This window comes from Glycine soja, chromosome 4, assembly GCF_004193775.1.
Source record: "Glycine soja cultivar W05 chromosome 4, ASM419377v2, whole genome shotgun sequence".
Taxonomy (NCBI): Eukaryota; Viridiplantae; Streptophyta; class Magnoliopsida; order Fabales; family Fabaceae; genus Glycine; species Glycine soja.
The window spans coordinates 29,581,995-29,593,498 of record NC_041005.1 but is presented as its reverse complement, the minus strand read 5'-3'; the positions used below and the strand labels follow the sequence as shown (position 1 = coordinate 29,593,498).

Below are 11,504 nucleotides of genomic sequence, written 5' to 3'. Positions count from 1 at the left end.
CTCTAGGCTTTTGTGTTCTGATTACCAGTTAGGTAATACGTCTTTTAACCTTGTTTAGATGCTTATGACCAACTAATTATCTTTAAGTGGATTTATTAACTATAATTGTGGTCGAATGGTATTCATCACTTGTATATGTTGAAGACCGAGACTTGTACGAAATATGTGAGCCTATGACCGAAAGGATACTTGACTTCATAGGGTATATTGTGCTAGGTGTCCATATAGGTGTCTTATCACCCTATCTGGATACTTATTAGGTATAGCTCTTTTAAATAAATTAAAAAAAAGTTTAAATAAATTTTTGGTCCCGATAAAATAGGTTTGCTTTAGTCATATTTTTATTTTAATATTTGTTATCAAGTATCAACGTTAATTGATTACATAAGAGAAGAGAACTGTTGATCCATTGACTTGTCACACCATCAAGAAATATAACATGACATTCACGTGTAATTTTCTGATAAATTATGTTTTAAAATGTTTCATCAACTAATATGACATCATCAACTAATTTTAAAAGATGACTTATATTTTACCAAAAAAATTTAAATGTGACTACATGTTAGACTCTTTATAACATGATAAGTTAATAAGTTATTAATGTTATTTTTATGTCATCATTAGTTAGTATTATTTGTCAGCTGATTGCATACCAAATATTTTTATTTTTGCAAAAATATTTTTTGTTTTATTACATATTTTTGTAAAAATATTTGGTTGTAAAGGGTGGATACCTTGAATACCCATATCCTCTTATATCAATGAAATCCTCTTTTTTTACTTGATAACAAGAATTAAAAAATTATAAAACTAAAATCAAAATAAAAATTAAAATCCTAAACTATGTAATAACTTTTTAGATTATCGTAGGGTTTAGAATTTTAATTACCAAGACAAAACAAAATGTTTAGAATAAATAAATATTTTTATGTCATTATTTTTATTATTAATTCAAAGAAATTTTAAATAACATTAAAATTAAATATAAATTATCTCATTAAATAAATCGTTATCACTCTACTGATGTAAAAGAAGTGGGATAATACATTAGTGTGCGAATCTGATACGGACAGAGAGAAGGGAGCTACGGGCCAACGACGTTCAGCTAGGGCAAAGTATTTACCCAAGCATTGGGACGATTACCAACTAGAGTAGGAAGGGGCTTTGGGAAGAACGTGGCGGGAAAAGTAGTTACGCAGGGTTAGTATGGTAGAGTTTATCCATGTTAATAACAGCTAACCATAAGTGGTTAAGCATGAGCCTGCTATATAAAAAGCTGTAACTAACTAGTAGTGGAATAAGAAACATTCCAGAAGCTTTTCTTTCAAATCCTTTTCTCTCTCTCTCTCTCTTCGAAACTGCGTTTCTTTTCTCTCCCTCGAGCTCTAACTCTCGGGTGGAACGCGCAGTGTGGAGGTTCCCTAGCCCTCGAACGCTAGGTATCATTGGTGCTTTCATTGAGCACACGGTGGACGTATGGCGGAGAATACGCGATCAAAAGCCATGTCATCGGAAAAAATGGAGGAGCTGTTCGCAAAGTTTGCGGCAACGGTAGAAGCAAAAATGGAATCATTAGCGGAGAGGTTAGCACATCTGGAAACCAGTAGATTCAGTCCCTCACAAACACAGCCTGAGATGCCTTCGTTTCCGGCGGCGGGACCGAGTGCAGCACCGCACCGATTGAAGCTGGATGTGCCGAGGTTTGACGGCTCCGATGCTACAGGGTGGATCTTTAAAATTACGCAATTTTTCGAATATCATACAACTCCGGATCATGAGAGGCTTACCATTGCGTCATTTTACATGGAAGGACAAGCCTTGGCTTGGTTCCAATGGATGCACAGAAACGGACAGTTATCGTCCTGGCCTGCGTTCCTTCACGCCCTTCATTCACGATTTGCTTCAACTTCGTATGAGGATCCAACGGGACTACTATTCAAGCTACAACAGAGGTCAACAGTAAGCACTTATCTCTCCGACTTTGAAACCCTAGCTAATCGAATTATTGGATTACCTGCTCCCATGGCTTTAAGCTGCTTTATTTCCGGCTTGTTGTCGTCGATTCGACGAGAAGTCCAAGTCATGCAACCAGCAACCATGAGCCAAGCAGTGGCTTATGCTAGGTTGCACGAGGAAAAACAAAACGACGTAAAAAGAACGTTCCGGCCTAACCCAGGAGTTTCGTCCAATTCGCGTCATCAACTAGCACCGACGCTTCCCTCGGTGTCTCCATTACTGCCGACACCAACGCGTCCCAATTCATCCACAGTTCCTTTTAAACGTCTTACACCGGAGGAGTTGGCAATGCGTAGAGAAAAGGGATTATGCTTCCAATGCGATGAAAAATACTCACGCGGTCACAAGTGTTCTTCTTCTTTGTTCCTGCTCATCGTGGAAGACAATGATGAAGTACCAGAACCCCCCGAGCCGCTGTTAACCTTGCCGGATATCGTACCTGAACCACCCCCGGCGCAGTTGAGCTTCAATGCCTTATCAGGACACGTGGTGCCCGAAACATTACGCTTGCAAGGGTATATTCGGGGTCAACCAGTCAGCATTTTGATAGACGGGGGGAGCACACATAATTTTGTGCACCACAGGGTCGTTATGTCAGTGGGGTTAACAACGGAAGAAAGCGCACCACTACGGGTCACGGTGGGCAACGGTGAGGAACTACAATGCCAGCACACATGTTCTAATGTAGAGGTAACCATTCATCAACATTCATTCTTCATCGATTTCCATGTTTTATCTATCTGTGGTGCGGATTTAGTTTTGGGAGTCCAATGGCTAAAAACACTGGGACCAGTGTTGACGGATTACACTAACCTCACCATGAAATTCATGATCGCCGGCCACCTTGTGGAATTACGTGGTGAACATGAACAGACCCTTGAATCAATTTCCACGTCACAACTTCGGCGTATGCTCCACACTAATGGCACTAGTATGATGTTCCACATTCAGTTGGAACCTTGTCAAACCTCACGGCCAGACACTACACCGCTACCTTCCGACATTGAAGAATTAATTGGTAAGTATTCCAAGCTGTTTCAACCAGTAAAGGGACTGCCACCCTCGAGGGAAACAGACCATGCCATCAACATCATTCCGGGAGCATCTCCAGTCAACGTGAAACCATACCGGTATCCACATTATCAGAAAAAAGAAATCGAGGAGCAGATCAGCTTAATGTTGGACAAGGGGTTCATACAAACCAGCACCAGTTCCTTTTCATCACCGGTGTTACTGGTAAAGAAGAAGGACGGATCATGGCGCTTTTGTGTCGACTACAGGGCTCTAAACGCCATCACGATTCGCGACCGGTTTCCTATACCAACCATTGACGAGTTGCTTGACGAGCTCGGCGAGGCACAGTGGTTTTCTAAGTTGGATCTAATGCATGGTTACCACCAAATCCTTATGAAGGCTGATGACGTTTCCAAAACGGCGTTTCGAACACATCAAGGGCATTACGAATTCCGAGTAATGCCCTTTGGATTGTGTAATGCCCCATCAACCTTTCAAGCAACTATGAATCAACTCTTCCGACCGTGTTTACGCCGATTCATCATCGTCTTCTTTGATGATGTGCTGGTTTATAGTAAAACCATGGCCGACCACGTGAAGCACCTGGAAACCGCATTCAAACTCTTACTTTCAGAGCAGTTCTCCTTGAAACAATCCAAATGCGCTTTCGCTCAGTCCCAATTGGAGTACCTGGGGCATATGGTCTCAGGCAACGGTGTAGAACCAGTCCCGGAAAAGCTACAGGCAATACGGGAATGGCCTTCACCACGATCAGTGAAAGCATTGCGCAGTTTCCTTGGATTAGTCGGGTTTTATCGGAGATTTATTAAAGGATACGCGAAGATGGCGTCTCCACTTACTCAATTACTTTGTAAGGGTCACTTTCAGTGGTCCGACGCAGCCACCGTGGCCTTCAACTCATTAAAAGAGGCAGTTTCCACAGCGCCCGTCTTAGCCCTTCCTAACTTTTCCATTCCCTTCGTAGTAGAAACCGACGCGTCCGGTTCCGGTGTAGGGGCCGTCCTCTCACAAAAAGAACACCCGATCGCATTTTATAGCAAAGAATTTTGTCCAAAGCTTCGTGCCTCCTCCACTTATATCCGTGAGCTTGCGGCGATAACCATGGCGGTTAAGAAATGGCGCCATTACTTGTTAGGTCACCCATTCGTGATCCTCACTGATCACCAAAGTCTCAGGGACCTTATGACTCAAGCCGTGCAAACGCCGGAGCAACATCGATACCTCGTCAGATTATTGGGATTCGAATATAGCATTCAGTACCGGCCGGGACGTGAGAACGGCGTCGCAGACGCCCTATCACGAGTTACGACTGAAGACACCGATGCTTCCATTTATATGCTATCGATACCCCAGTTTACTTTCCTTGCTGATCTCAGGAAGGAGCTAAATACTCTTCCGGAAGCAGTGGCTCTACGGGAAAAACTACAAAAGGACCTCACCCTCGCTTCTGAGTATAAACTCGAGAATGGTCTAATCATCCACAAACAGCGTCTTTGGCTTCCATCCGGATCCGTCATTATTCCACTCCTTATGGAAGAATTTCACAGTACACCCACTGCGGGCCATTATGGGATTCAGAAAACCTTACAAAGGCTTCAGGAGAACTTCACGTGGAGTTCCATGCGTAAGGATGTTTGCAAATTTATCGCAGCTTGTGTCACCTGTCAGCTAACAAAATATGATAATCGCAAACCGGCAGGGCTTCTGTGCCCTCTTCCGGTGCCATATCGGCCATGGGAAGATCTCAGTATGGATTTCATTGTTGGGTTGCCATCGTATCGGGGTAACACATGCATTCTCGTCGTGGTCGACCGTTTTTCGAAGGGACTCCATTTGGGTATGTTGCCCACTAAGCATTCTGCGAAACGGGTGGCGGAACTGTTCACCGCCATGATCATTCGCTTGCACGGGTTGCCGCGAAGCATCATCTCCGATAGGGATCCCTTATTTGTTAGCAGATTCTGGCAAGATTTATTTGCTCTCAGTGGCACAAAGCTTCGTCTCAGCTCCTCCTACCACCCACAGACCGATGGCCAAACGGAGGTTGCCAATCGCATTATAGAACAGTACCTACGGGCTTTTGTCCATCGGAAACCAGGATCGTGGGGGCAGTTTCTGTTGTGGGCCGAATGGTCCTATAATACCTCGTGTCACTCCGGGACGGGGGTCACCCCTTTTGAGATCACCTACGGACGAAAGCCACCGGCCATTCCAGAATATGTGGGGAGCACCGCAACTCCGACGGAAGTTGACGTTATGCTTCGACAACGAGGAGAGGTCCTCCACTTGCTTCGCCGGAAGTTGCTTAAGGCTCAACAAAAGATGAAAGTCGCCGCCGATGCTCACCGTAGACCCTTGGAATTCAGTATCGGGGATTGGGTGTTAGTCAAACTAAGACCACACCGGCAAGTTTCCGCCTCGGAGACCGCGTATTCGAAACTCACGAAGCGCTACTATGGACCCTTTGAGGTGCAGGAACGATTGGGCAAGGTTGCGTACCGACTGAGACTTCCGGCGCGCAGTCGTATTCATCCCGTCTTCCACGTTTCGTTGCTCAAAGCTTTCGTGGGGGACCCTACCGCAGTGGAGGCTGAACCTCTTCCGACTATGGGAGCCGACGCGGTCACCAACGGTCACAAGGCAGCTGTTCACACTCCTTTCACGATCCTTGACTCCAGGTACGTGACCACCGAAAGTGGGCTACGCCGTGAAGTACTGGTACAATGGCAGGGATCCACCCAACAGGACGCATCTTGGGAAGATTGGCACGAGTTTAGCACTCGTTACAACCTCGAGGACGAGGTTGTGTCTGAAGAGCAGGGGGATGATACGGACAGAGAGAAGGGAGCTACGGGCCAACGACGTTCAGCTAGGGCAAAGTATTTACCCAAGCATTGGGACGATTACCAACTAGAGTAGGAAGGGGCTTTGGGAAGAACGTGGCGGGAAAAGTAGTTACGCAGGGTTAGTATGGTAGAGTTTATCCATGTTAATAACAGCTAACCATAAGTGGTTAAGCATGAGCCTGCTATATAAAAAGCTGTAACTAACTAGTAGTGGAATAAGAAACATTCCAGAAGCTTTTCTTTCAAATCCTTTTCTCTCTCTCTCTCTTCGAAACTGCGTTTCTTTTCTCTCCCTCGAGCTCTAACTCTCGGGTGGAACGCGCAGTGTGGAGGTTCCCTAGCCCTCGAACGCTAGGTATCAGAATCCTTAATTTGGTTCATCATTACTTTTATTTAGTAGATGGATATTAATAATCTACTTAAAAGATTCCATTAAAAGAACGTGTCACTGACAGTTGGTGATACTGAGAAAGCTACTTTGGTTCATGTATATAAAATCCTCCTCTGAACCTCCCATCCTCCTCATCACAAAAAAAAAAAACGAAAAAGATCTAGACATTTCCACACATATATGTTACAACCATGTCCATGGCCTCCACGACCAGGGACGAGTCCTCCGACAACGACAGCACCTGCTCCTCCATAACCCTCGCCGACTCCACCCGCAGCTGGCTCAGCACCTTCAGCTTCCGCCGCAGCAGCAGCAGCAACAGCAGCTCCCTCCCCCTCTGCGCCGCCGCCCCTGACACCACAAAGTCTGCATCATGGGAGGCCATGCGGCGCCTCCGCCTCGACACCGGCGGCATCGGCCTCGACAACTTCCGCCTCCTGCGGCGGCTCGGCAGCGGCGACATCGGGAACGTGTACCTCTGCCAGATACAAAACTCCATGGTGGGACGGCCGCAGAGCCTCTACTACGCCATGAAGGTTGTGGACAGAGAAGCGCTGGCCGTAAGGAAGAAGCTGCAAAGAGCGGAGATGGAGAAGCAGATTCTGGCGATGATGGATCACCCCTTCTTGCCCACCCTATACGCTGCGTTTGATGCCTCTCATTACTCTTGTTTCGTTATGGACTTTTGCCCCGGTGGTGACTTGTTCTCTGCGCGCCAACGCCAACCAGGGAAACGCTTCACCATCTCATCCACCAAGTATGACATTATTTCTACCACTTTTTGTTTTCAAAAAATTTATTTAAAATAATTTTGAGTAATGATGCATGGACATTTTTAGATATAACATTTCATTTTTTTAATTACATCATATTACTTATTGCTTATTACATTTCTTTGTTTTCTTTCTCTCTCTATATGTTAATTTGATTAGTGTTCATCAATCTTTTTTCCAAATATTTTATGTTATTCATTGCCTAATTTTCATTCAAAATATATGTTAAGTTTTAAAAATTATTTTTAAAACAACTATTTTAAAGATAAAAGTAAAAATAGTTAGAAGATTTTTTTTTTATATTTTCTTCTTGTATCTGGTGATCTAATTCTGGGTGTAAATCTCCTGGAGTGATGTTTCATATAGTGAGGCATTAACTTAGTTTGGATAAAGCATACGTTTTTTTTTCTTTGTTTTTGTTTTTTAAGAAAATTAAGAGTGAAACACTTTTTTAAAATAGAAATTAACAACATCCTAAATTTCTCTTTTTCTTATATAAACAAATCCTTACTTTGGTATTTCATTTTATTATATAATGTTTACAAGGTTAAAACAAACAATAAGGTTTTTCAAAAATATAAATAATGTTTTATAAAGTTTTGTTAGTCTTGAAGCAGAGTTGACTACCTTCTTTTCTAGAAGGCTAAACACTTTCCCAAATTAATACGAAAAGGCCTCGTTTTTTATGAAAACTTTTGGAGGAAAGTGCTTTTATATTGTATGGTTTTAATTATTCAATTCTTAACTAAGATGTAAATGGGAAAAAAAATTGCAGGTTTTATGCAGCTGAGACACTAGTGGCCCTGGAGTATCTCCACATGAAGGGCATAGTGTACAGGGATTTGAAGCCAGAGAATGTGCTGATAAGAGAGGACGGGCACATTATGCTTTCGGATTTTGATCTCTGCCTCAAATGCGACGTCGTTCCGAAGCTGCTGAGAAGCAAAACCAGTTCAGAAAGCAGTGTCAAGACCCGAAGGAGTTCAGCACCATCTTGTGTTGCAGCCCCCATGCACTCATGTTTCTCTGCCTCAAGCAAGAGAAAGAAAGTGGTCACAACAGCAATCATAAGGGAAAATATGGATGTTTATGAAGATCAAAGTCAGCACAAAGGTAAAACAACTAAAACTTATGATTTAAGTTCATCAGCAAAACAATATTTATTATTAATTTTTATAAAGTAAAAAGTGTCACATATGTTAAGAAAAAGGCAACTAACAAAAAGGTTCTCTTATTTAAAGTAAAAAAATTTCTCTCAAAATTTGTTTTAGGCCATGATTATTGCACGTCCGGCCTTGGCGAACATGACACAGAGATAGTGGCAGAGCCCATCAATGCAAGGTCCAAATCCTTTGTGGGAACCCATGAATACTTGGCACCTGAAGTGATTTCAGGAAATGGACATGGGAGTGCAGTGGATTGGTGGACTTTTGGGGTGTTTTTGTATGAGATGTTGTATGGGAGAACACCCTTCAAGGGTGAGAACAATGAGAAGACCCTTATGAACATTCTCAAGCAGCCCTTGGCATTTCCAAGGGTCTCTTCAGTGAGTAGTTCTAGCAAGGAGTTTGAGGAGATGGTGAAGGTTCAAGACCTCATCAGCAAGCTCCTTGTGAAGAATCCAAAGAAGAGAATCGGGTGCTGCATGGGCTCAGTTGAGATCAAGAGGCATGAGTTCTTCAAAGGGGTGAATTGGGCTCTCATTAGATCAGTTAGGCCACCTGAGGTGCCTGCTGAATTGAACAAGATTAGGAGTAGAGTTTCGTTACAGAAATTAAGCAAGAAAGACAAGGATCAACCATATCAGATTACTCATCATTTTGATTACTTTTAAGCTCTAACAGTGAAATGTGTATATAGTTAAGGAAAACAAGCTTAGCCCAAATGTGTTCATCACAACAGAAATTAAGATTAAGGGTTCTGTGATTCTTTCTCCCATGTTGTTTTTAGCCACTACCAAGGAGAGAAAGAATTACAAGTTAATATATGATCAAGGTACCATACATTGAACTTACCAATTTCTTTTGTTTTTATGCCTTGCTCATTAATTACAATTATGTGGGGGTTATTTCTCCACCAATGAATTATTAGTAGTTGAGAGGTTTATGGGTGTAAAGGAAAGGGATACCATAATTGTCCTAATGTGATTCTCATGAGAGCTTATATGAAGTCATGTGATCCTAATAATTACGCTTTTCATTGATGAGAAAATTGCAGAGAAAAGCATAAAACACTTTATTTTAACATTACTTTACAAAATAGTAGTATACTTTTTTGTCATATGGCTCTTTTCATATCTGCGCATTCACATGTCCTTTTCACCGAACAGGGAAAGGAACAAAAAGAAATGTTTTTCTGGGATCCTTTTCCTCTTTCTTTTTGATAAATTGTAAAATGTAATTTATGGTTTTCATCCATTAATGATAAATAAAGATTTTAGAAGTTATTTCAGGTTTATGACTAACTCATGTCATATTATTCGTTTAGAATGTGAGAAATGGATATATATAATATAAAGTAACGTCTCTCAAATCAGGTTTAATTAACAAATGAATGTCTACGGATTTTTTAATGTTAAAACTGCAGAAGATTTTCGAACTTGTATTGGTTAGAGTAATGATGAGAAAAGAGAAAGGAACAAAGTGACTGTAAAGGTGTAGGCTGTGTGGACCCTTGTGAATACAGTGATAAATGATAGCATTGAATTTATATATATATTACATCTAAATCAAAGGAAACCTATCAAGTAGGACTAATTCTTTTCATCGGAGGCATCAATAACTATGAATATGTATGGATAATGTAATGCATATATAAGAATGATTTAATGATTTGGTTGGTATAAAGAATGCGGGAGATTTAAATTTTTCACTTATAAAATTTAACAAATTCATAATTATAATATATCAATAAAAAAATTCACAACTATATTTGTCAATAAAAAAAATAAAAATAACACCCACGGTTTTAATTCTCAATTTCCATTTCAGCTAGCATAACTATGAACAGTCACATTAGAGTATTAGGGATACCTTGTCTCTTTCTGTCTGCATATTAAAATGACAAGTGCCGTGTTCCACTTTCCAAGAATTTCTGTTTTTACTTGTTGATGGCTGCAAAATACTGGAATAATAGTGGAATGGTTTATTCAAGTATCTCTATATAAAGGGTGGATTTTATTGTGGACTACTATTACATGTGATCCACCCTTGAACGACCTAAACATATCGTTATAACATGAACCACCAAAAAGAGCGCACAACTAAGTGCACTAGAAGAATAATAATAGGTTTAAATATTATGGAAAATACAGTTACCCCTTCATCATTGATGTGGTATTTTTATTCTCAAAGAGGATAGTGCTGCAGTGATGGATTAGACATCAGCTTTTATCACAACTTTCATACAGCTCTTTAAACATGAAATGAGCTGTAAAATGAATGTGTTAAAATGGTCAAGTATTCAAATTACCTTTTTTCACTTTCTTTATGGTATTTGTTTCTTTTATTTTCCAAGGAGTTCTTGCGGTGGAGGAAGTATATAGGGGAAAGTTATTTTATTGTTAAATGAAATTAACTTAATTAAACTAATTTTGAACCATCAATATAATTGAGATTCAAGTCTTGTTTTGCTGAATGAATTTTTTTTTTAAAAAAAAAAGACTAGATCAACCTCTAGGAAAGTTAATACAAGATCCACCCTCAAGACATTAGCAATGAAATCAGAAACAGAAGGACACTGAAGACCAAGCTCATCGGACACGGATTTCCTACAATAATAATAATAAAAAAAATGCATTCACAGTTAGAAATGAAAGATCAAACAGTTAATATATCATTTTAATAAATCCAACTTAAAAAATACATTTAAAATACTAATCATTAATCTTCATCAGATGGTCCAAATTTGTCGTGATTGCGTGAATGCAGAGAATCCAAATTCAGTCCATACTTTGCCAAGCATCAGCAAGTTGATTAGACTCAATGTCAACTATAAACTTTAAATTGAAATGTGTGTAACGGTAATAAAAGTTTTTTTTTTGTCTCCAAATAGTGAGAAATGATGGAGCTTATTAGGTTAAGTAGTTATGAGAGTATTGTTAACATTAGTGTATATAAAAAGAGCATAAGCCAAATTTTCAAAAAGGAGAGTTGCCAATGTCATTTTGTGTGAGACCGTCAGGTATCACATCTGTTTGCAGGCGCACGCGAGCTTCTTCAGTAGGTACATGTAAAGAAAGGGACAGGCACGGCAAGGATGCATATGATGAACGCAAACACATAGGACAATTTTTCCCTCCTAAAATTCTAAAAAATCATTGCAGCATAGAATAGAAACTTGAAAGTCTCAAATATTTCACCAAATAAGCAAGAAGAGTGTAATCATGCAAATAATGTCTAGCAAATGCAATTGACAAATTTCGGGAAAAGCTAAATTATG

The 11,504-nt window shown here is 40.5% G+C and overlaps 1 protein-coding gene across 1 annotated transcript; it reads left to right on the top strand.

Annotated features, from left to right (window-relative positions):
- Nucleotides 1-6,376: 6,376 nt before the first annotated feature.
- Nucleotides 6,377-9,233, top strand: LOC114409583 (protein kinase PINOID 2-like). The gene is made up of 3 exons (XM_028373086.1): nucleotides 6,377-7,048; nucleotides 7,840-8,177; nucleotides 8,336-9,233. Exons 1-3 carry the CDS (start codon nucleotides 6,483-6,485, stop codon nucleotides 8,896-8,898), a joined length of 1,467 nt encoding a protein of 488 aa, XP_028228887.1. The 5' UTR covers nucleotides 6,377-6,482; the 3' UTR covers nucleotides 8,899-9,233.
- The last annotated feature ends 2,271 nt before the right edge of the window (nucleotides 9,234-11,504 follow it).